This window comes from Tachysurus vachellii, chromosome 5 (genome assembly GCF_030014155.1).
Source record: "Tachysurus vachellii isolate PV-2020 chromosome 5, HZAU_Pvac_v1, whole genome shotgun sequence".
NCBI classification, from domain to species: domain Eukaryota; kingdom Metazoa; phylum Chordata; class Actinopteri; order Siluriformes; family Bagridae; genus Tachysurus; species Tachysurus vachellii.
Window position 1 is genome coordinate 18984504 of NC_083464.1, and position 25659 is coordinate 19010162.

General features: G+C 38.1%; 1 protein-coding gene across 9 annotated transcripts; it reads right to left on the bottom strand.

Annotated features, from left to right (window-relative positions):
• Positions 1-71: 71 nt before the first annotated feature.
• On the bottom strand, positions 72-24844 carry fam131bb (family with sequence similarity 131 member Bb). 9 transcript variants are annotated; one of them, XM_060870198.1, is made up of 10 exons: positions 24693-24844; positions 21998-22057; positions 13013-13050; positions 9588-9623; positions 8986-9082; positions 7684-7908; positions 6858-6998; positions 5493-5812; positions 4040-4297; positions 72-3926 (listed from the first exon to the last, which is right to left on the bottom strand). In XM_060870198.1, exons 1-10 carry the CDS (start codon positions 24718-24720, stop codon positions 3696-3698), a joined length of 1434 nt encoding a protein of 477 aa, XP_060726181.1. In that variant the 5' UTR covers positions 24721-24844; the 3' UTR covers positions 72-3695. The 9 variants fall into 9 exon arrangements, with proteins under 9 accessions (XP_060726181.1, XP_060726179.1, XP_060726183.1 ...); XM_060870196.1 differs by having other exon boundaries at positions 8977-9082; XM_060870200.1 differs by lacking the exon at positions 21998-22057 and having other exon boundaries at positions 8977-9082; positions 24693-24843.
• Positions 24845-25659: the final 815 nt, after the last annotated feature.

Consider the following 25659-nt stretch of genomic DNA (forward strand, 5'->3'; position numbering starts at 1 on the left):
TACAATACAAACTTACTTCTTCTTTGTTTATTTGTCATTTTTCATTATTGTCATTTGGGGGGGGGGGGGGGGAGGTAGAATAGGACAGGGTATTTGTCTATGGTTGGGGAGTTGTTGTTTTTTTTTAAATCTCGTTCAGGAAAAAAGAGAGAAGAGAGTGCGAGACAGAGACAGGGAGAGAGAAGTGAAAGCACACTGGAAGAACCATGTCATTAGACCCTTCAGACAAGCATGCATAGATATAGGCATCACAGATCGAATTCCCACTTACACTTATTCAAATAAGTCCATATCCAAATGAATTCATATCTGTCTTGTTCAAACATATTTGGATCACATGGTTCATACTTTATATAGATTTTTAAAACAAAACCAAAAAAATTCAATTAGGATCACTTTGTGTTCCTCTATTAAAATGAACACCGGGGTTAGAGAGACAGGATATAAACAGAAAAGCACATAGAGACTAAAAAAATAGAGATAACATAAACAGAACAGTTTATAGAGTCATGCCCATTATGTTGTGTTATATTGAAAGATGGCAGTAGAGTCATACAAAAACGTTTTAAAATCACACAATCTGCACTCACAAACAGTAATAACCAAAGAAATACATTTGGTTTGTGATTATTACTATATTCATCCATATTTCTTATGTTACATATAAAGAAATAAAATACCTAGCAGGAAATGACATCACTCTTCAGTCTTGCGTTTGGTATAATTAGCTTCTGATGGCTTTTGTGATGATGAGTCAATCCCTGTTATGCAAGCCAATATATAATTAGTGATTATTCTGTTTTGGCCGAACTGGAACTGAACAGACACCAGTCTGATTCCTACAAGATGTAACCAAGTCTTCTATTTTAATTGATCGAGCAACCCAGATTTCCCCCTATTCAGGGGATTAAAAAATCTACGCAGTAAAATTTGACATTGCAGAAAATTAAGAGGAAAATCAGCCACTGACTTAATGAAGAGTGATGTCATTTCCATCAAATGTGTCTACATCGCTAAATGATAAAGAAGTCCTCTTCCAAAATAATGCTTAAATAAATAAATGAGCACATATCATTAACTTAGTGCTCCCTTCTGCCTGGCACTTAGACTGGACAACAGTGGAAGCTCATAAGTTGAGCTTCATTAGCACTTTCTGACAAAAACGAAAGCCTTATAAACACTGGCTCTTATGTCACTACTGTCATAAGTGTTTGTTTGTATTACCTGCATATAATGATAATGGAGCGTTAGTTAACAGATGATTAAGTAAAATACCGCAAATATATAGATACACACACAAACACACACACATACGCTTAAAAATCTTCCAAAGTTTCCAGTCTCCATGCCGGTCTCAGTAGCTCAGAAGAATGACATGTGCTCTGTCATATACTTGGAGAAGGGCTCATAATTCTGTACAAAAATAAACATTGTCCAAACATTGCATAAATAATCAATCAATAAATAAAGTCTTTCAAGTCAATGAACAATTTTATCTTATTGTATTTGGCTTCCACATAACCTTCAGAAGTCAACTGAAGTGATCTCCAAAAAACAAACAAACGAATAAATAAATAAAACAAATGAAATTTGCCAGGATATGCAGCAGGTCCTGGTGGTTGTCCTTTTGTTATCTTTAATAGATCACACACAGCAAGAATGAGTGAGTCACTGTGTCGTCCTTTACTGGTCCCAGATCAGCTCATACACACATAACAGATCACACACTCAGCACGCAGTGTGTCCAGCCATAGCCACTCGAGTAAGCAGTAACTATGACGAACAGGAAGACACCTAGTCCATTCTTATTGGCCTGAGTTCTTCATGAGGTCACTTCCCTTTCGCTCTGAAGCCAGATTCCGATAAAACATGTTTCTAGATAATATGTCCATATTTCTGTTGATTTATTTACATATGCTGATCTCAAAGACAATATCTTATATCTGTAGTGTACAATACAGGCTTTAAGTGTCCAGCAGTAAATCATGTTGTGTTACAAACAGAAGTTAAGACACGTAGTATAAAAATAAAGAAATAACTGAAAAGGGTTAGCAGTATTTACATAAATGTAACTGAAAACGTCTTAAATGAACACATATCAGGATTTTTTTTCTCTTTTTTGTCAGTGATGCAGCATATTTCATCCATCTCACTCATACACTTGCTTGTCCTAATATATTGTAGCCTATTCAGACTGTTTATGTTGGTGATTTAGTTCAATTCCAAATACATTTCATGAATAGTCACTGAACAAAAGTGCAAATGAACCACATCCATTAAATTCCGACATTCTGACATTGTGTCAGTTGTATTGTGAAGGAAAAACCTGTAAAGCTGCATTCAGTAGACTGTAGATTATTTTTCCTCTCAGGATCGTACCAAACTCCAAAAAGATTGTGTAAACCTGTGCCTTAATCGCTCAACCAAGCAAAGCCTTGCAAAACTCATTTGAGCATTTGTTTCAGTGACCAGGCCAGAGTAAAAAGGTTCAGTGCAAATAGCTATACAGTGCTGTACGGGACATCATATTACACCGAGATATAGCATGCATGCCAAAGGTGACACAGAGAAGGAAGACCACTATGATACAATCTTCTGCAGAACTGTGTGTGTATGTGTGTGTGCGTGTGTTCATTAATAAGCTTTGAATTTCTGATCTTTCTAAACTAATGGGCTGGCACACAAAAAATGCTCTCAATTTAAAGTGAATATTCTTCCCCATGTAAGATGGGAAATGAGGGCATTTTAAAATCTTCACAACCTTATCATGAACCTTTATAGAGCATTAACAGAACTGATTAACAGATCATTTTGTTATTCCTCAATTTGGTTCTGTTTAATATTTACCTATAGTCACCTTTAAACAGCATTGCATGGATGTGTCTTTATATTATGTCTATAAAATAAAATAAATCACGTGGAGAAAACTTTTTTATTGTTTTAAGAACATGAGGGTTTTGACTCACAGCTCACTGTCAGCAACTAGTCCGGTGTGAGGACATTTAACCTGAATGTGAATGTGTAAGTACTCTAGATGCATGTTTTATACCTTGATGCTTGACATTTTAAAAGCAGGTCTAGGTGTGTGTCAGGATGTCTGTAATATTAATAGATTTATTTAGATGTATCTATTTATAGTGATAAATAGCCAATAGGAAAAGGAAAAGTTTTCCCTCTGTGGGTGTTCAAATCGATTCGTTTATAATAAGCAAATGATTAATTTTCTGTGAGATCTGTTTTACTTATATAATGATACACGAGATCTATAATGGGTGAAGGTGTTGACTGAAACACTTTACACTAAACCTCACAATCATGCGCTTTTGAATTTATTAGAAACTATCCAGTCTGTGCTGTATGTACCAGGTGTTTTTGGTGTTTTCTTATTATATCCTCGTAGCATCCATGTAAATAGCATGCATGTATTGAACCTTTGTATAACCTTTGTCTGCACTCATCTCTCTGAGTCCCTTTGTGTATATATTTATCCACCCTCTGTCTCTCTCCCTCCTGTGCTCTTCTTCAGAATTGTCATGTTTCTTAGAAAATTCTGTCATTTGCTCCTTATTGTATTGTAAGTCACACAAGATCCAACACAAAGGAGAGATTCCTGAAAAGTGAAGGATCCATTCAAATAGCTGATAATGTAGTGTTAAATGTTGATCAAAAATCAGTTTTGTTCCTGCTCCTGACACTCATTTGGTTGCCGTGGCACTGGCCGATGAGGATTCGGACTCCACCTCTTTTTCCTCCAGCATTTCATTAACAGACGACGTGACATCAGAAGGTTTCCACTCTGTGATTGATTCCCCAGGGACCTGTCCTGGACTGCTTCCTCCTGCTGAGATCACTTCCTCTCTCTGTGCAGCAGGAGAAGGAATTAAAGTCACTGGTTCTGGTTCCATGCATAATGTCACCTCTTCCTCCTGAGATGAAGGGAAAAATAAATTAGTGTATTTATTATGTCTTACTAAGCTTATTTATTTTCAGCTCTTTGACTCGCTAAGACCTGCCTAGTGACTAGTGACTAGAAGCTCACCTTGATCTCTTCCTCTTCTTGAGCTTCCAGTAATGGTGAGTGTTCTGTTCCCATGTCTTCTGAGGGGGCTGTTAGATTTCCCTCCATGGCTGCAGCTATACCAATATACCCACCTGCTTCTGCCTGGTAGCTCTCTGTAAGCCCTGCACCCCACAGATCCACCAGGGGTGGGTGAGTACGTGGCGGCAGACTGTGGATAGTGCTGTTGGGTGTCGCCTGTAAAGATTGATTGGTACTATGTAGTCTTTGTTCCAATATCTGGAAACAGAGGGAGGAAACAATGTAATCAGCAATTTCCCTTGCAATTAGTCAATCGCTTATGTGTGAAAGATTCTGTTAAATTGAATTTAAAAATTCCAATATTATGTGACTTTATAGACATTGATTAGGCATAGATTCTGTAACTATAAATCCGGAACTATGTTTTAATTAAATTAAATTAATTATTTTTAAAAAATCCAGTTAATCTGAACTGCATGGGTGTGTGAGAGCACACACTGATTGGCAGTTCAGTCTCAGGAGCAACACAAACAGCCCAACAGCAGTGAGGGGAAAGTTGGAATTAGGAATGAAGGAGTAAATCACGACAAGTTAAAATCTTGTATTTTGTGCATTTTAATAAGCACAGTGAGTTTGTGGCAAGTGGCAGAAATAATGTGCAGACTGTTGTTTGCGTGCACTTTCTGCCGAGCTGCTTCCATTTAGTTCAATACATTCAAAACAAAATTGCTCCTAGGACACTTCTACCTTGGAGATAGTTCTCAACTTATCAGTTCAAACAACCAATGAGTGGGGTTTACTTTGCATTTTGATTCACAATTAAATATCTAGCTTGTTTTCTATTGGTGGTTTCAAAGTGCTTACGAGGCTAATCTACAGAATGTACATAAACCCCTTTAATTAAAATTACGGAGATAGCTAGGTAGCTAACCAGCTAGTTAAACTGGCATTCATGATAATATATAACGCCATAAACCTTCAGTACCCTAGTGTTTGCTTTTTAGTGAGCTAAGTAGCTAGCTAACTAACAACATTTTGGATTTGGGCGTCTTTCTCGTGGGTAGTGTTTTTGTTGAATAAACGCAAAGATAGAAGTGTGTCATCTATTAAAGACCATGTGAAATGGAAATTCGGACAAATTCCTGAGTGAAACAGCATATTTGGCTGGGAATGCCTTTTCTGACTGTGCATTTATATTAATGGAAGATTACAAGTCAATGTTGATATTGAGCTGTCTTTAAATGTTGCAATGGCATCCTGCTTCTGAGGCAGGTTTTGAAAAATTACACCAGGTAATAAACTTGTTTTGAAAATTTGGTCACATGGACTTATAAAGCACCTCAAATGAGCAGCAAAACATCTTCAAGGTGATACTATAAACTGGATATTAGCTGTTATGAAGACTAGATAAGGGAGATTTCAACTCTGCTAGCCATGCTTTAGGTAGAATCACCTGTTGCTGTTGATACTGCAGTATCTGTTGTTGCTGGTATTGCTGTATCTGTTGTAGTTGCTGTATTTGTTGTAACTGGTTGTGTTGGATGAATTGCTGCTGTTGCTGTTGTGACAGGAATTGAGCCGCAGCATTTCCATCATAACTGCTATCACAGGAAGCTCCACCAGCCATGACAAAGGAGCCTGTGGCTGGAGAGGCCACTCCTGACTGCTCGTTGCTGATTGGTTCCCAGGCATCTGAAGAGGAGAGGCAGTAGAGGCCTTGGGAGACATATGTGTGGGGCCACACCTCTGCAGAGGAGTGGTGTAATATCTGGTCTGAAAATGAAAACAGGAAACCTTTTTATAACAGCTTCATTTCTCCATAGGCCTTTTACACTCTATAGCTCTAATTAGTATTATTAGAGATCTCTGAATGTATAATGTACAAGTACAATGTACCCACATTCTCAGCTTTCCAAATTCATGCCAGTGAATTTACTGCATCGCTTTGCTATGATTACATTGTTCTTATATGGTGAAGGTTGTGGAAACACATTTCATGGAAATGTTTCATGAGGGGTTTATTAGATTATTGAAGACTCAGAATAATTTATCAGATTATTGAAGACTCAGTGACATCAAATGCAGTGATAGTTGCTGGTCATACTATAAAAACCACTTGTCTGGAAATGTTTTAATCATTTAGGTATGGGAGTTCAAAAAGAAGATTAAAGGTGGATTCAAAAAGGGATCAGACTCATGTAAAGGTCAATAACCACCTATATCATCTAAAGCCTGGCACAACATTGAAAGTGGAAAGAGTCACTGGCAAAGGTTTTTACCAACGTGAGAAATGTTCAGAGAGTCATTGATTCTTACCCCTTGGGTATTTTAGCATAGTATATGTTAAATTTAAAATAAAATGGAGAATGCTAACCCCTTTACCCCTCCAAAAATAATCATTATACTTTTTTGCAAGCTGATGTAAAGTATCCTGCAGGGATAAATCCTATCTAATTTTCTGTTTCCATAAATGATTGCCTTGGTGTTGTATAGCTGTAATATTAATTCATATGTTGCTTATGCTGTGCAGTATTGCTTACAGATCATAATAACTATAGCCAATGGTAGCTAAATTGTCAAAAAACTGGTGTAGAATACTGATAAAATGCTGATAAAAAATGTAAGCCTTTTCCAATTCCAAATCTGTTGACAAAAGTAAAACTCCATATTTTTTCTTTATGTATTAAAATGCTGTACGGTGTATGTTACCTTTCCCTCATAAAATTATGCACTGCAATAGATTCATGAAGTCATAAAGTTTCCTGATGTTTTTCTCAGATTTACAGTAAACAATTAACGATTCTTTGAGTTGAAGTACCTCGGCTGGTGATGCTTTCCTGATTAGCCTCGCTCAGATGGGCAACGCTGCCTTGGTTGGAGCCTGCACTCATGCTTTCTCCATCCATGGAGTTCCAAGCTAGCAATGTGGCCTCAGATATTGCAAATTGCTGCATAACGCCTTAAATAAGAAAAAAGCAGGAGTAAACACATATGAGCACCCTATCACCTCAACTTCAATATTAGAACCTGAAATATAATTGGCATAAAATCGGTATAGGTTTGTTTGATAATGGACAAAGCCTGTTTTGAGGTACTGTATCTGTATCTAGGAACTGTATCTGTATCTGTATAACTGTATCTAGGAACAGAAAATTCTTTATCTTTTTACTGCTAGTCAAAAAACTTTGTCATTTCAGTATCAAAGCACAATCACATACAATTAGTTCAAGCAGTTTTTTGTTTTTTTTACATTTTCTTGGTTTGCATTCTTGAATGCAATCAAAGCAAGTATACTCCCTCCTACTCATTCTGCTTATTTTCTTACATCTTAAATTCCCAGCACAGTATGAGGCATCATCATAAACCTCCCCTGAAACCTGAATAATGAACACAAGTACTGAGACAGACGAGACACAATATTATAAATATGAGATAATAGGAGCTTTGCACAGCACTGCCACATTCCCACGATCACTATAAATAAAAATCATAATCCACTTGCAGTGATTTATATTCAAACAAGTTGCACAACAAGCATTATGTCTTTATGTAGTAACACCTGATGCAATGTGTAACAACTAGATTCTGCTAATACATCTATTGACTCATGCTTAATCCTCAGCCTTTTCTTACTCTCACATTACCTGCTGCAAAGCGTGCCTCCTTCTCTCCATCACTAAGGTCACTGTAGGCATCATTCTCCAGTTTGCGCTCATGCTGAAGTTTGCGGGTGGAAATTCGGCCGGCACTGGTGCCTCCTGCTCCCACTGTCTGCATTCCCCAGTTCTGCCACTCTATCATATGGGCTACACGACCCTGTGCCATGGCTGTCGGCTTTGTCACCTTGTCCTTCATAGACCGAGTCACTCCTGATGTGGAAGGATGGAAAGGCAAGTAAGACAAGGTGACACAAAGAAATAGGAAATGAGAAGGAGAGAACATGAAGAGATGGTGGTGTTAGGTCAGTATGTGATATGCAGCGATGTGAAAAAAATGAAAGAAATTAACACAATGTTTACACTGCCAATACATGCTCAGCTCCTAGACTGAAGTGACAAATGAGGTGGCTTGAATGGAGGCTTTGAATTGATTAGATGAATGTAAGGCTGTTTTCTAATGAGTGTGTTGGCAAATTGATTTGGGAAAGAAAATGGTTATGACTCTGACAGATGAAGGTGATTTTAGAAGGTTAATTGGAGATAGATTAGGGTGCAGTCTGAGGAATGACACTCTGTTTACTAATTACTAATATACACCAGGTTTAAGGCTAATAATCTTGTAAATAGTATGTATTATAGTGCATAAGTCGTATTTGTTCTAAGCCTTAATCTATGATATAATATACTGCAAATTTTTTCTATATATGACTGCTTACATAAGATTCATGGGGAAATGGGTCTCATCAATTATGTACGCTGGTAATGGAAGTGCTCTATAATAAATCTGACATCATTAGACCTAGTGACCTCACCTTTCATAATCTCAAATGAAATCATGATTATAAATTAAATATTAAGATGAAAAAATCTGAAAAAAAAACAAAAACATCAGACTTCACTATACTGTGTATCAGTACACACATGATAGTCTGAGAGACACAGAAAGACATTACTACATCACAAAACACTGACTGATCTCCACGCTGCACTTCACAAGCACTTAACACACAAAAATAACTGCAATTCCCGTCCATCACCACTCCCGAAACAACAAACCATTGGAAAAAAATGTGTTGTGGGTAATGTATTTCTTTCTGAGTAAGCATCTCTTCTGATATCTGATATTCCACCAATGGCTTCACATGCCATTGGCGAGCATTGTAAATGGAAACAGGGAGTGAAAAGGGCACCCACAAGGGGCCATGTTGCCTCCATCTCCACCCACTCAGACTGGAGCCAACATGGGGTCAGTTACCAGTTTACAGGACAGACACACACCTGACACACCTGACAGTGAGGACTTAGCCAGAGCTCCAATGCCGTAGGCGTTGGAATTCCGCTTCTTTAGCCGGGGCAAAATGGAGGTCGTGTCCTCCATGGATAGCTGGATGGGAATAAGAAAGAGATAGACAAAAAGAGAGGGAATGGGCAGAAAAAAGAAAGTGCAGCAGAAGAGGAACAGTGAGGGAGCAGGACGTGCACCTCAGCAGAGAGGATAGGGAAAATTGAGTGTGAAGATTTATGAATATTTAGAAGGATAGAAAAGGCAGATGTTGAGAGATGAGATGGGAGAGGTGGTGATACACAGAGTTAGTGCTTTTACATGGTGTGAAATACTACATTTCCCAACAGTCTGCTGATCAGTGTCTGTCCTCTTGCATTTTGGGAAGTGTAGTTTGTGGTGTTTTGGTTAGCAATAAGCTCTACCATGGTGCAACAAGTTACTGCAAAGTCACTGGAGAGAGAGAGAGAGACAGCGAGAGAGAGTGAGACCACATGAACTGTAATGATGGGTGAAGGAAAGGCCAAGGCTATCTATTGTGAGTTTAGAGGAAAAGCAAAGGACTAAAAGAAAGGTAAAATGTGGGACTGATAATCACAACACTTACATTGATTCCATCCCATGAAAAGTCTGTTCGGCCATGCTGAGGGAAAGAGGGGAAGGAAAATGGGGAAAGGGGGGAATGGGGAAAGAGGAGAAGACAGCAAGAATGGCAATAATAGAAAGGAGACAGGAAGAAGGAAAGAGGGATTGTGACAGAAGAAGTCAGTTTTAAAAAATATACAAAGTAGAAGGAGGTATAGAAGAATGAAAGGAAAAGAGAGGGAATCTTTGTTCAAGACAGAAAACAGAGGTGGAAATATGCTATGTTTATATGTCAGTATGCATTGTTATAATTGCCTTTATGGCACTGATGGCAATTATAAATTATTAGTGTTTAAAAGAAAACAGAAAACAGAAAAAGGTTCAGTCTTATTTAGGACACAAAGACAGGAACTTGGGTGGAAGCTGGTGTGTTGGGAGGAAGTTGATTGTTTTGATTGTTTTATAGGGAAAACTATAGTATAGTTCATGAAAAAAATTCCTTGATTGCCAGAACATACCTTACTGATTCCTCTTCCTGTATGTATTACTTGCCAGTTACCTATTTAAGAGTTGGATTTGTGAAGGCAGTGTACAATTGTAAGCCCAATGCCCAGACAGACAAAAGACCTTCCACAAAGCTGTGCTGTAAACAAGGCCATGTCTATTTTGCACATATTCAGAAGGGACCCTATTTGATATGGTTGTCACACACTACAAAACAGTAACACCTGCATGGTACCTAGCATATAAAACAGCTTGTGACAATTGCATGTTATTTCTTTTACAGTGTAGATGCATGCTGCTTCTTTGTGCAGAGGACTTTGCTCCAACATTTAGAGTATAAAGATTCAGCTATATATATAAGTAGATATGCAAATTACAGACTTAGCTTTAAAGAGCTTTGTGTACAACAGATATCTCTCTCTATCTCTCTCTCTCTTATTATGTTTGTGTGTAGTTTTCACTCCAAGAGTCTATTTCACTGCAGGATCCTGACCCAGCGCTGTGAGACTGCAGGCATATTAAGACTGCCTGGGGTGATGAGCTGCCATTGCTATCACAGTAGCATATGCATCATGTGGTCTACTTACTCCTGGCTGGCAGTAATACGTCAAATGACCTTCATACAGAAGATCCATATACTAGATTCAAGTAAAACAATAGAACAGTGGCTGTTTCTCTTAGTTCTGCTGTGTGCACTACTCAGATACATTTAAAGGAGAAAGTATATCTAATTTCAACGCACCACAGATTTACTACATTTCCTCAGTTTGCTCAAAAAAGGGCTTGACTCCTCAAGGATGTCCAGGTTTTGAGAGTATTTGTGTACCTGATTAAGTGAGTTGACAGTTTACTGTAACTTACAGTGTGACAGTTTTACTCTTGTACAAATTCTTGATTATGTAAGAACTGTGAAAATCTCTGAGAATGCTACAATGGTGTGTCATTAAATAAGCAGTTTGTTTAGTGTAACTTTCTATCCATCATGGGAGCACATTCTGCTACCTTTTTAAGTACCAAACAGCGAGATTAAACTTAAGCATAAGATGACAAGACAGCAAGCTGGATAAATGGATGTAAGCAATATGTGCAATCATAATACCTGGGTGGTGTTATTTATGTGCTTTATAAGTTACCTCCTTACCTGGGGCCAAAAGTCTAAGATAAATCTGGCATTTCTAGGTCCCCATTTAAATATTGGTATTAACTCTCCTCCAAGTATGTAAGAGAGATCAGGCATGGCCTCAGTGTATGTTAAGTGGCCCCCGGATGTTGCATGAGCAGCAGTTTAAAAAGACCTGGCTTGCCTGATGGATGAAAATGGGCTATGGAGAATACGGGGGAAAAATCTTCATGCCTAATCTCTTCTAGTGAAGAACTTGTGTTTAGAAAACACTGTGAATGATGATGAGGTTTTGCACAAACCTTTGGATCAATGCCAGCTCAAATGCACACTGCCATTATTGCAAAAAATCGGACATACTAAAAAAACGATGAAATTCATGTAACTAATAGGTATTAATTCATTCATTCATTCATTTTCTACCGCTTATCCGAACTATTCTCGGGTCACGGGGAGCCTGTGCCTATCTCAGGCGTCATCAGGCATCAAGGCAGGATACACCCTGGACGGAGTGCCAACCCATCGCAGGGAACACACACACTCTCATTCACTCACGCAATCACACACTACGGACAATTTTTCAGAGATGCCAATCAACCTACCATGCATGTCTTTGGACCGCGGGAGGAAACCGGAGTACCCGGAGGAAACCCCCGAGGCACGGGGAGAACATGGAAACTCCACACACACAAGGCAGGGGCGGGAATCAAACCCCCAAACCTGGAGGTGTGAGGCGAACGTGCTAACCACTAAGCCACCGTGCCCCACTAATAGGTATCAACAACATAATTTCGAAAAAACAAAAAAAATTGTTTTAAAATTATTTAAAATTGTATTAAATTAGAGATGGATACCAAATACTAGCATGTTAACTAGTGATCTCAGACTTTTGGACACCACTGTACACCTATGTGTATATTATCATGGCTGATGTAACTGATAAATGATCATTCCTGGAACATGATGGATCACCTTGCATGCATGGTTATGGTAAACAGGACCAACACCTCCAGAACAACGTATATAAACTCACTTCATTTTTCAAATGGTTTTAGATGAAATGTTGATACATTATTTAATAGCAGATCTGAGCCAGTCAGTTGCTTGTAAGAGATATAATCTTGAATCCACTGACTTCTTATTAAATGTATAGTTAAACTTTGTCCTATGGTGATCTCTGATTATGTTTCTGGATAATGTTTTAATAGGCCTTTGAGAGAGGGTGTGATTGTTAATATTGGGTGTGTCATTAATATCTGATAAGCCTATCTCAGTGAGAATGTCATTAGGTATTCTTCAATCATCTGCTTAGTTCAGAAAAGTACATCTAGCCGTTTCTGTTATAAACTCTCATGCATGTCTTCTTATGTGGTATAGCTCTGTAACAGTGGAAAAGTGAAGTCGGAAGAAGAGAACGAAGGATGACTGAGAGAGAAAGTAGCAATGGTGATACTTATGCCACAAGGACAGTCCAATGACATCCTGAATTCGCAGTCTGACACAGAACCTAACACAGAACCTACTATTTGTCTTAATATAGAACACATCTTGGATCAGATTACAATATGGCATGAAGCATTAGCATCATTACCGGAATAAACACAAGATGAACTACAGCAATAACTAGCAGTGAGTGTAATACACTTATTTAAATATATATTTCTAGTTAATATCAGCCAAGAGAACTGCTGGCATCTATATTTAACACTGACCTCCTTGGCCTGCTTCATAGATTAGGCTCCTTTATTCACCTGTACATGGCTTAGCTTTGTAGGATTCAGCTGTTGAGAGATTTATTATTATTGTTATTTTGTTAGGCTTACCTGTTCCCCATCCTTCTGTACTGGAACCCCATCTGCCGCTTTAGGAAAAAGGAGAAAATTAAAACTAATTAGGGAAGGGGTTGAGAGAATATAGTTCATTCTTTGGTTGTTATTAAACAGGTGAATCATCAGGTGTTGGTTTGTCTCAATAACGGCTGCACACAGGCACTGTGCTTCCCATAGTGATCCTGTCAACATGCACTCTTGTCTGAACCTGGGAAATGACTGACAGTGTAATTGAATCACATCCTAACACCTTTCACCTAAGTGCACACCTATGATGCTTTCATCATGAGCTCAGTTTGACCTGCAAAAAGGAGCCTAACAACAAAGACAGACTGAGGGAAAGAGGAAAAGGAAAGTTTAAGCAAAAAAGAACCGTGAATTAGCTATAAAAAGGAACACAAATAAGTTAAATAAAATCAGGATACAGTCTCACTCAGGCTTCAGGCTCTCACATACAGAACAACAATGGATTGCATTAGCTCTCACAGACCAGCTTTATAATTACAACCAAAGCATAATTATGCAGCCTATCACACGAAAAATAGGATCATCACTAACAGGAGCAATGGTTCACCTCCATTAGGGTGTCTCTAACAATTCCTCACCCTTCTATTTATTTCATTTTTCACCACTTCTCTCTAAGAGTGCAGTCGTAATTAAAGATGACTTAATTACATAAGGGCCTCTGATAATTAGGTTCTGGCACATCCCTGGTCTCTGAGCGGCTTTTCTTTATTTAATTGGTATTAGTATTTTATGCGCAGTATTACTTTAGCATCATGAGACTCGCACAGGTCTGTGACATGAAACTGTGTACATTTGAGAGAATTCTTTGAAAAGGATTAAAGTGGTGGCTCACAGACTGAATTTTGTTAATGTCAGTCTGTAGTTAATTAAAACATCCCAAATGAACTTAGCACAAGATGAGTGCATCAATATATATGTTACAAGGATTGTATAAATATGACTACTGGGTATAATTGTTAGGGAGGCTTAGCAATAAGATCCTCTAATGCCAATCTGGATTTTTCTTGTTGATGTTGTTAAAGTGTAATCAGTGCCTGTATATGAACTCCCTTCGTTGATGGCAAAATTTATGTTTGAATTTAAATTATTCTTAAGCTAGGTTGCCTATGTCTGGCTTCTTATTGTACCCTGTTTCTGTCTGTATTTTAGTACCTTGATGTATTTTTAATGACTATAACTTATAGAAGGGTCCATTAAAAGCACACTCACCACTATAGCTGACTCTCCTCACTCCTCACTCTCACTGCATGTGCAATGAACCTTGTCAATATCCACATGATTAAATGTGGCTTATGTGACTGATTAAAAAATTATTTTTCATTTGTATCACTCTCCTGCCTTCTACCTACAGGTAACAAATTAAAACATAAACAAACATAAAGTGTCTTAGTAACACACAGGACCATAACAAGCCACCAGAACAAAAGCATGATTCTACAAGTCTTGGGAGGTGAACTGGTGGGATGAACATCCTTCAAAAGATATTCCCTCGGCTGGTGTATTGATGATGGTGGACGAGAGTGCTGTCTAACATGTCGCTCCATAATCTCCCACAGTTGCTCAACTGGGTTGAATTCTGGTGATTGTGAAGGCCATGAATTATGATTAACATACATGTCACACTCATAAAACCATTCAGAGAGTCGTCATATACGTCATCTTAGAAGAGACCATCTCTAAAAAGTCTGTCATGAGGAGGAAAGAGGAACTACTGTCAAAACAACTATTCATTTTCAGAATCAAAATTACTATTCATATTCATTTTGACACTTGTCTTCTAAAGGAATAAGCTGACCCAAACTCTCTACCGCTTATCAGAGTCCTTTCATTTGTGAACCATCTGAAATTCAAAGTTCAAATGCTTGACAAAAACATCCAAAGGAAAAACAAAAGCAACAAAAGAAAAACACTAAGCTTCCCTAAATCTGTATTTTTTGTATATATTCTCCAAAGTTAACATTGCAGTCCACTATGACAGTGTGCAAGAAGAGGCATGTCCTTTAGAAAAAAAACTGTAAAGTCCTGTAAACTTGCACTAGAAACCTCTTAATGCTGACAGAAGCTACGGGTCAGAAGACATGAGCAATCGCTGTAATGACAAATCCACTTTATTAAGCCCTGTATCTGAACTAAATGTGGAAGTACAGGCGGGTAGAGGAGACCTGCTTTCCTAATATGAAAATCAAACTGTGCTGTCTTTGCCTTCTATTGGAGTCCATCCAAACTTTGAGCAATCCCACACCATAAAAAGCTACAGATTATTTCTATCTGCATGTTGTATGTACTGGCTGTCAGACTTGTCTGTGACATTTTAGCACTAGCACACACAGCAGGGTGAACTCAAAGCTACCTAAATAAGAAACCAAGTGCAGCCAGAAGTTATCTGTATGGTATCCAAATAGAATTATATAAAGTGCAGAACAATTTATTGCACTTCAGTCTTATTTCTTGTATTAGGATCAGGCTAAATAATACAAAGCATAGAATAAGTGTCGGGTAACTCTCTAATGCATGAAAGAGAGTAATATGTAATTACAGAGAGAGCAAGCTGACATTTATCTATGCACTTAGCACTGCTGCAGCTGAAACGTATAAAAATGCATGAGTCATCTTAGCATGAAAATATGGGGCTGTTATTTAATTACACTACAATTTATCAGATCTGCCATCATTCAGAGAATAAGTGTCATCAAGTTTCTCTTGTTACGTATATTTATTAACTAATAATAGAAAGCTTACAGTAGATTCCTAAAACATTGGGTCATTGTAACTAAGGTTACTGTGAGGAAAATGGTGATAGATAGATAGATAGATAGATAGATAGATAGATAGATAGATAGATAGATAGATAGATTTTTTTTAGATAGATAGATCTTTGTCTATTTGGGATGGGCTGTCTAATAAAAGCCACAGGTACTTAAACAGAAACAGGTGTTTTGCCCACGAATGACCTCTTATTAAAACCTGCTGCTTTACTCCAATTTCCAACTCCTGATAACCTCCACCAGTTATAGTAACTACTGTGATCCCAGAAAGAAATTAGCATGGAAAATGAAATGGTGGATATAGGATTGTCTGTTTACCACCTCTTCTTTGTAGAATGTTTTTTAAGCATTGTGAAACATTATGAACCATTAGGAAATAGTGCTCTTTTATTTGTCAGCTTTTATTTTTTTTTATTCTAACTGTATTAGAGCAATAAAAGGAATATGAAGCATGCTTTTTTTCTGCAGAATGATGTAAATGAAGAATACAGGAGGTCCGAGCCTTATCTCTGACTGCTCTTGAACATGAAGTGGCTGTTCCCCAATGTAATTACTTTACCAGCCTTGACACACGAGGCCAAGTCATCCCATAATTTATGGTGTAACCAGGAGACATTTAGCCGCTAAAGCACAGTGGTTGTGTGGGCCTCAAAGAAGTCTAGGGCATAACGACTTCATGGTTCAAGGCTTCTCACACCTCCTTACAGCTATCAGTCTGACCGACAGTAACTTAAATTCTGCATCAGACTGCAGCCTTAATTCCTCCCAAATGCACAGCTCGGTGATTCTCGCCATAAAGGAGTGTTTCAGATGCTGCACCAGGCAATAACAGCTGATCACGTGACGACGGCTGAGCGCTTCTGCCTTATTAGTGAATATCGCGCGACTCCCCAGCGGCAAAAACGCGTAGAGAGAGAGAGAGAGAGAGAGAGAGAGAGAGAGAGAGAGAGAGAGAGAGACGTGGCTATATTAAAAATCTCACAGCAGGTCTACAGCAAGTGAAAGAGTAGAGGACGCCACCACATGTAGTGAGCGAGATGAAGCGGGTTTGCTAGTCACGTGATTATGTGTACGCGCTACTCCCTCTATCACAGTGAGAACTCTGCATAGTGCTTTACTGCAGCAGTTAAAACCTAACAGTCATTTCGGATAAACATCTTAAGATAATGTTGGAAATTTAGGTGTTGTTTATTTTACCTTTACAGAGAAACAAGGCAACATATTACACAATTATAGGATTTCATATATGTGATGTCACAAATGGGGCATGGCTAGATGGAGACGGTAAATATAAGGGAAGTAGACCTATAAATTATTTAAAAAAATATTTAGCAGGCTACAAATACAGTATGTTGACAAAAAAAAAAAAAAAACGATTATTAAATCGTTTATATTATTCGATTTATGGTGAGATTTTAATGATTTTTTTATTTGCTCCTTTTTACTGTCCTACTTCATAAAACAGAAAAGGTAGGAAAATTTAAATGTGGATTCATTCATTCATCCATCCATCCATCCCTTCATTCATTGATCTTCATTAAATTTATCCTCAGGATCATGGTGACTCATGGTGGTCCAGATCATGGTAACGACAGAGTCTATCCTGGAAACGTTGGATGTGAAGCAGTATCCACCCTGGATGTGACATGGGAGTGGTACTTACGACATACTGACCTTGTTAATTATTGAATTGAAAAGAAGTTAAATTTCCCATTCACAGACTTATCCCAGTTAGCATCTGTAACAGCTGTCAAACAGGCACTGAAAAATTTGTGCACAGGAAAAACACAGTATCCATCTTTTTCAGCTTAGAAAAAAAGCAACTACCTAACTGACCAGCTGACCTCTCACTGTCAAGGCTGAAACCATACTTACATTAATTAAGGGAGAAGGGTACATATGACTGGTATGTATAAATCAGTGGATACACTTGGCTGTGAATATTGTGTGCTGTCAGACCTGGTTTTGGTGCCCAGAGATTGACAGCTATGCATCTGGATCTCCATTGCCTATCTCTGCCTATGCACACACCCTACACACACATTACAGCTCATCAGTTACCCTGCAGAGCTCTGTTTCTGCGAAACAGAGGCCAGTGCCTGCTGCAGCATACTGAGCCAAAGATGGACCTGTTTGATAAACAACATGTAAATGCTACAGACTGCAATTAATCATGCACATGGAATCAGACAAATCAGCCTTCCTGCACAGTTTAGATGACGCATCTGTAAGCACATCTCATCCCATCACATCTGTCATGATGCTGTAATGCTGAATCTGTTGCTTCATGGGACTCCAAGTTGACCTTACACAGACAGACACACATAATGTGTATAAAAAGAGAGCTGTTATACAGGCACATATCTTGTCCAGTCAAGCATTTCTGTTACAGCACAGACTGTTGTAGCTGCCATCATCGGAGGTTTAGAGTGTGTGTGTGTATATAAACATGAGCACTTTGTAATCAGATCAATAACTGGGAGTCCCTCTTTGTAATACAATATCTTAAATGCAGCTCAATCTTTCTTAACAGAAGACACAGAGAGTGAGTCAACTGTATATTGTTTGTATGTGCTTTGTGGATTTCCCTTATAATGTTTTCCAAATGTGTACAAAGTATGTTGTTTTTTCCAGCTCACCAGAAAAACACTAAACTCCTGTTGGATTGACGCAATTTCTGACTCAAAGAATCATGAGGTCTGTGATTGTTGGTCAGGATTTTGGTGCTAGAAAAGAAGTCAGTAGGAGTCAGTAGGAGTATCTAGCATAGGGTCTAATGATTTCATGTACAGCAAATCCTGACAACAAATAGCTATAACAGAGCCCCAGTCACCCAAGTATCATATACAAGTTTAATAACAGAAATCCTACATGATACATTATCCTTTTGTAAAACCTTCCAAAAAAGTATTTGCTATGTAAAGCATTCTGGAGCAATTCTTGAATAAAGATGTAAAAAATGCAAAGCGAAAAAAGAGTTTGTACTTCATGAGTCATGAGTTTTACTTTCCTGGGTAAAGAAAATAATATAGTATTTATATAGCCTTGAGACTGAAAATGAAAATATAATAGACACGTAAGACACAGAGGCCCAAATCTCATTTCACTCCTTTTCAAAATCCTATAATGAAAGGTAAGGTCAGCTGTCATCCAGATATCCACTGGTGATATATCCACATGGGGTTAATATGTTTTACAATTCAGAAAAAAAATTAGTGAACTATTTCTTTTTTCTATCAATTTTTCAGACATGTTGCACCCAAGCATACAAGAATCTCAAAAAAAAGTATTAAAGTCAGCCTGCTACACAGAAAACTAACACTTTGTTGTAGTAAGACTGCACCAAGGGGAAAAAACAACTGAGCCACTTTATTAGACAAAAGAATAGAAAACAATCAAACTAATGCTTCAGGAAGCTTTCTGACACAGGGTGCTTTCTCAGAGACTCAAACATAAACCCTTACTAAAGGTTAACACAGCCTCAAGTAATAGCTCAGAGAGCTCCCTGAGGTGTAATGGCAGTCATGCACAGAGACTCTGTATTTTCTCCACAGGATTGACTGTACACTGCTTTTCTCTACCATGACACTGTAATACAGCCAGCACTAAGCCTTCGCACATGCATGCACATACACATACACAAAACCCAGTGGGAAATTCTCTATAACTTAACTCCTATATGAAATGTGCATGTGTGTGTGTGTGTGTGTGTGTGTGTGTGTGTGTGTGTGTGTGTGTGTGTGTGTGTGAGTGAGAGAGAGAGAGAGAGAGAGAGAGAGAGAGAGATAAAAATGAGGATCTTGGTACAGGGCCGAAGTCGAACTCTCTTTCAAAATGCAGTAAGAATTAAAACAGCTGAATAAGCAGAATACACTTTGCACTCACAACATAACCAACTACTCAACCTTACTCAAATGTCAAGGTTATTCCTCCACATATAACAGTGTTTAATTAAGGTAATTCTCTGAAAATCTAAATGCAGGTGCATGCCATCCACCCATGTATGGTTTATTCTACAGAGGGTCACAGGGACTTCAAGATATGAAACAGCGTAAACAGGGTGGCAACCCATCACAGGATACAATCACTCTCACACAATACGGACAATTTAGACATGCCAATCAGAATACAATACATATAAGAACATCCCATTTTATGAAAATATGAACATCTTTCATAGGCTCCATAGTTTAACCCCCACTGTAACGTGATATGGAAATGTGTTACCATAGCTGTACTAAAAATGCCCTTTTCAAATGCTATCTACTGTCCTAGAGATAATTGTAAAATAATAAAAATAGAAATAATTGTTTCGAGGACAAAACTAGCCTAGAATAAGCAGTGCATCAAAAAAAGGTATGATGAGTTAAAAGATGATTAGAAAGCCATTTCAAACATACAGTACATGCTGCTTTCATAGTTCTTTGGCCATCTTTCTTCATATTGAAGTAGTGTGTTCTACTAAGTCTAAAATGGTTTGTTAATTGTACGATGAATAGACAGTCTAATTTCTGAAACATTGCTGGAAGAATGCTTTTTTTACATTGATTTGTTTCTTCAAGCACATCTCTACTCAGCACTTGTTCACTTTTGAGTGTAGTGTGCACTTGCTCTAATTACAGATTCGCTGGCTGACATCTGGGTCAGAATAGAGCATGTGCAGTATTCTGGAGAAGTTAAAACAATAATAGAACACAACTCTTTTTCTATGAGGGAAAAGTGCTGAGGCAACAGCACACATCGGTAAATATAAAAAAAAAAACAAACACAGTGTGATGCAGTGACACAGATGTCATAGCTCTAGCTTTCTAGGTTTTGGTGTACAGTCCGTGTGGGAATCTGGGTGTGTTTGGTGCCCTGTGATGGACTGGTGGTCCAATCCACTGTGTATTCCTACCTTGCACCCTTTGTTCCTTGGATAGGCTCTGGATTCACTGTGACCCTGATCAGGATGAAGCAGTTACTGAGGATGAATAATGAACTACATGTTGCATTTCTATTTGTCTGGAAGCATGTTTTGCTGATGCTGTAGTAGCAGCATACATGCAGGAATATTTTGTCAAACAAAACACTATAAAAATGCAATATTTATTGCACTGAATTTGAATGGATTATGGATTATAACAAATGTTCCTTCGCTTGGAGCATTTAAAGATGTAAAATCTTTCAAGAATGACGTGACCATATGAGTCCACACGTTTATGTATTATTAATTAGTATTTGCTTATTTGTGTGTGTGGGTGTGTGTGTGTGTGTGCGTGCACAAGGGGCACCATGCAGCATTATCATGTGCATTGGCAAACTAGCTTTGTTTGTGTGTTTTTTTATAGAATCGGTTACTTGAGTAAGCCTCTCCCTACATGTGTATATGTGTGTGCGTGTATCCCATCACTGCATTGTCCAGCTCTCAGATCACAGTCTGGCTCAGAAAGCTGATCTGAAGTTCGCCAATCAATATCTGACTCCAGGGCTGCCCAAAGGCAGAATACACACCAAGCATCCAACAATACTCTATAGAACCATGCCATTATATTCTACTCTGCTCTACACTTACTGATCTATAATTCTGCCACACAATACTACTCTCCCACACACACAGCTCCACATAACACTGGCGGTAAATTTCACTACTTTATATTACTGTCATTTAATACTGCAACAGCAATTTACAATTTGACAAGCAGAGATTATTTTCTTTACATAAAAGGAGCTGGACATTAAAAATAAACGCTTACCAAGAAAAAACAATAATCCTAGGACTAAACAAAAAAATAGAGAAAATTTATTTAAAACGGAGACAGTTATATGAGAAATCATTGTATGTAAATATATCTGATGTCCTTTTGCATCACATTTGCTTTAGGGATTTTTTGTTGGCACAGTATATTTCATTTAAACTGTAACATTTGCATCTGCTATTGCAAAGACAGTGTTAAACATTTCTTATCCAACACCTGATATAGGATGAATTGTCTGTATTACCTTAAGTAAAAATATTAAAACTATAATGTAAAATATACACTTTATTAGGAACACCTTTACACCTGAACATTCATGCAGGTATTTAATCAGCCAATCAGGTGGCAGCCGCACAATGCATAAAATCATGCAGATGCAGGTCAAGAAATTCAGTTAATGTTCACATCAAATCAGAATAGAGAAAAAGTGTGCTGTCTGTGATTTTTACCCTGGCAAGGTTGTTGGAAGCAGATGGGCTGGTATGAGTATATCAGACACTGCTGATCTCCTGGAATTTTCACACAAAACAATCTTTAGAATTTACTCAGAATGGTGTGGAAAAAAAATAGAAAAAATACATAATTTGTGTGGAGAGTCTGCAGGAGAATAATACAGACTGGTCTAAGCTGACAGAAAGTCTAAAGTAAATCAAATGCTTTACAGTTGTGATGTGTAGACAAGCATCTCAGAATGCACAACACATCAAATCTTGAAGTGGAACAGCAGAAGACCACATCAGATTCCACTCCTTTCAGACAAATTCAAAAATCTGAGAATCATGGGCATAGACTTGCCCAAACTGGAAAGCTGAAAGAAAATCACCCAGCCTTTATGTTCTCAACTTTCCAGTATTGAATGAGCCAAATTCATCAAAATAACTCAAATATTCAATTTTCCCCAGTTGTAAAAAGCAAATATTTGAGTTATTATATTCTTCCTGGCAGCTCAAACCAATCTGGCCATTTTTCTCCGACCTCTCTAATCAACAAGGCATTTCCACCCACAGAACTGTTGCTCACTCAGTGTTTTTTTAAACTCTAGTAATAAACAGTTTCAAAAATTCTCAAAGCAGCCTGTTTGTACCAACATCCACATCACTCCAATGTGAACATTAACTGAAGCTCTTGACCTGCATCTGCATGATTTTTTGCACTTTGCTGCATCTGCATGATTTTCTGATTAAATAACTGCATGAATGTGCAGGTGTACGAGTGTTCCTTATAAAGTGGACAGTGAGTGAATATATATTAGTTATCTCGTATATCAATAATGATTGTTGTGCATTTTCTATCACAAAACGAAAATGTATTTGAAGTGGCCAGGTAAAAGTGAAAAGACCACTGGGAATTGTAACTAATATGCTCAGTATATTCATTTCTATATGCAAACATTCCCCCCTTAGGCTCCCATCAGTCGAATAAATCACCAATAATAATAGTAATAGTAATAAGTAAATCATTCAGTGTTACTGCCTTTGTTTATGCTTATTCCAGGCTTTTAAATACACAATGGCAGTTGCACTGACAGCCACTGACTGTCACCAATGAAGCTGTTAGAGGCGTAAGTATTCACAAGTACATGTTAATGTGCATCACTAAATGATTATGCCTTTGTTATGTTTATTTCTGCACTAAGGATGACCTTCATGAGAGCCACAATCACTCAACACTGTTGTCTCCGATGGCTTTTAAATCTCCTGCTGTAATAAACAAGTAGATTTTGTACATATGCTATTTTTTCTTCTAAAAAGGTTTAGAAAGCCCTGTATTAATATACATTTGCATATGTAATTTCTAATGCAAACTGAAAGTAAACAGCAGCAGGTGGTTATCGGTTATTGGATATTATCATGATTCACTTTGGTGACGAATAATCACACACTGACTCAACTTGAACTAATCCATCACATGCACTGCTGACCTTGTTTTTACGGTGCCACACTTTTATACTCCCAAGTAAAGATTGATTTGCTAAATAATATGTAGGGTCTTTATTCTTTCACTGATTCACTTTATTCTTTTTTAAATTCAATGAAAATAAGCAGATACATAAAATGAAAATAATTAAAATGAAGAAAACCTGCATTAAACCTGCTAAAAGATTCAGAGAAGATTTTGGTTAACTTTTTGTATTTCAGTCAGACCGCCCAGATAAAAATGTTGTCAATAGCCTTTTAAGTCAAAAGTCAATAGAATCCATCAAAGCTCTGAATAGGAAAGGAGAAACATTCTATTAATATATCTCGATTTCTTTCAGAGGCGTCATTACCACATTCATGCTGCATTGCTTTCCATTGTTATATGCAGTAATCTGAAATTGGCTCAAACAGGCTGAACGTTTACGTTTTCAGTATTTTAATGTCAGATTTGGAATAGACTCATAAATAGCTATAAACACACACACTCACACACACACACACACACATTCACACACACACACACACACACACACACACACACACACACACACACACACACACACATTCCTATTCGAAACTCCTGCTCATGTTCTCTTTCCCTTGTTGCATCTCCTCTCCTATGACTGCAGTGAACCCAAGCATACCTTTTCTCTCTCTCTCTCTCTCTCTCTCTCTCTCTTTATGGCCCCCTGTCTCTTTTATACATGTCTAAAACCTACCTAGCATTTTACTTCAACAAATTCTGGAAAGCAATCAAAGCAAACAGCTGGCATTACTGCATATCCAACCTACATCTCCCCATCTTTCTCTATTAACATCGCTACCGCCCACACACACGCACGCACGCACACACACACACACACACACACACACACACCGATCATGCAGTAGCATAAATCAGGAGATGTAGGTTGGGATCCAACAGCCTTACTATAATAAACTCATCAACATGTATACAAAAGGTGTAAGCAGAGATATACAAATACACAAAGTGACACAGCTCCAGACATTACACTTATATACAGTCAAACGTATCTGACACACATCTCAAACGTGAAGCAGGGAATGTTAGATCAGCACTGCTTCCCACACCAGTTACCCCTCCCCAACTCCCTAATTACCACGCACACACACACACACACACACACACACACACACACACACACACACACACACACACACACACACAAAATATTTTCAGTATTAGTACAAAAGATTATCTTACTGAGTGTTCGAGAGCCAATACATCCCATGGTTTATTCACAAAGGCCCAGGACATGAACAAGGAAGCGCTTGCTGTTCAACATACATTCTCTCCTTCTCTCTCCCTTTCTATTCTCTTGCTGCCTCTCTGCTCTCGTAGTGCTCTTCCTCCCTCCCTCCTCCTCTCCCTCTCTCTCTCTTTCTCTCTCACTCTCGTCCTCTCTCTCTCTCTCTCTCTCTCTCTCTCTCTCTCTCTCTCACACACACACACACACACACTGATGCAGTCAAACCACCATATGAATATAGTGATTCAACTGTAAAAATCTAATGATAATACAAATTTGATATATTTTTTATTTTATTTGGCTATTAGATTGTTTGACTGCTGTAACATTAGCTTCTGTTTCTGTATGTAAATGTGTTAGAATTGTTTTAGTGTATTAACTAATATCAATGATTACCTTAGAATCTTTTCAGCTGTTGAGATGGAGCTATTGTGTTATTGCTGATATTGTTGTGTGTGTGTGTGTGTGTGTGTGTGTGTGTGTGTGTGTGTGTGTGTGTGTGTGTGTGTGTTGTATTATGTTTCCATTGTTTTCACGACATCTGTGCACTGCTGTGTGACTGAGCTGAAATGCGGCGATTCTGTCTCTCATTCCTTTTCTCTGTCTCTGTCTCCCTCTCTCGTTCTGCTCTCACTTTACACACACTCACAATGCAGTATTTTTTTCTTTTTGGTCTTCAGACTCCCCTCCTCTTTTGGCTCTTGCTCACAAACTCACTCATAGCCAATACTGAAAGATCATTAGAGGGTATTGCTGTGTAGACCTTTTCTATGTATTTCCTCTATGTTTACACCCCACCCCTTCCTGCTGCTTCTGCTCTCTAGTCCTCTCTTTGTCCTCACTCTTAGTGGCGCACACACACACACACACACACACACACGCAGATAATTACATTTGTCATGTGTATATCTGTCCCTTTAT

Excerpts from the sequence above, each read along its gene's own strand:
- fam131bb (XM_060870196.1), bottom strand. The coding sequence starts at position 24,720 with ATGGGATGTATTGGCTCTCGAACACTCA. Across the intron at positions 9,624-13,012 it reads TACAGAAGGATGGGGAACAG|CATGGCCGAACAGACTTTTC; the intron begins GTAAGCCTAACA and ends TCTTTCCCTCAG. Across the intron at positions 4,298-5,492 it reads TGCAGTATCAACAGCAACAG|ATATTGGAACAAAGACTACA; the intron begins GTGATTCTACCT and ends CTCTGTTTCCAG.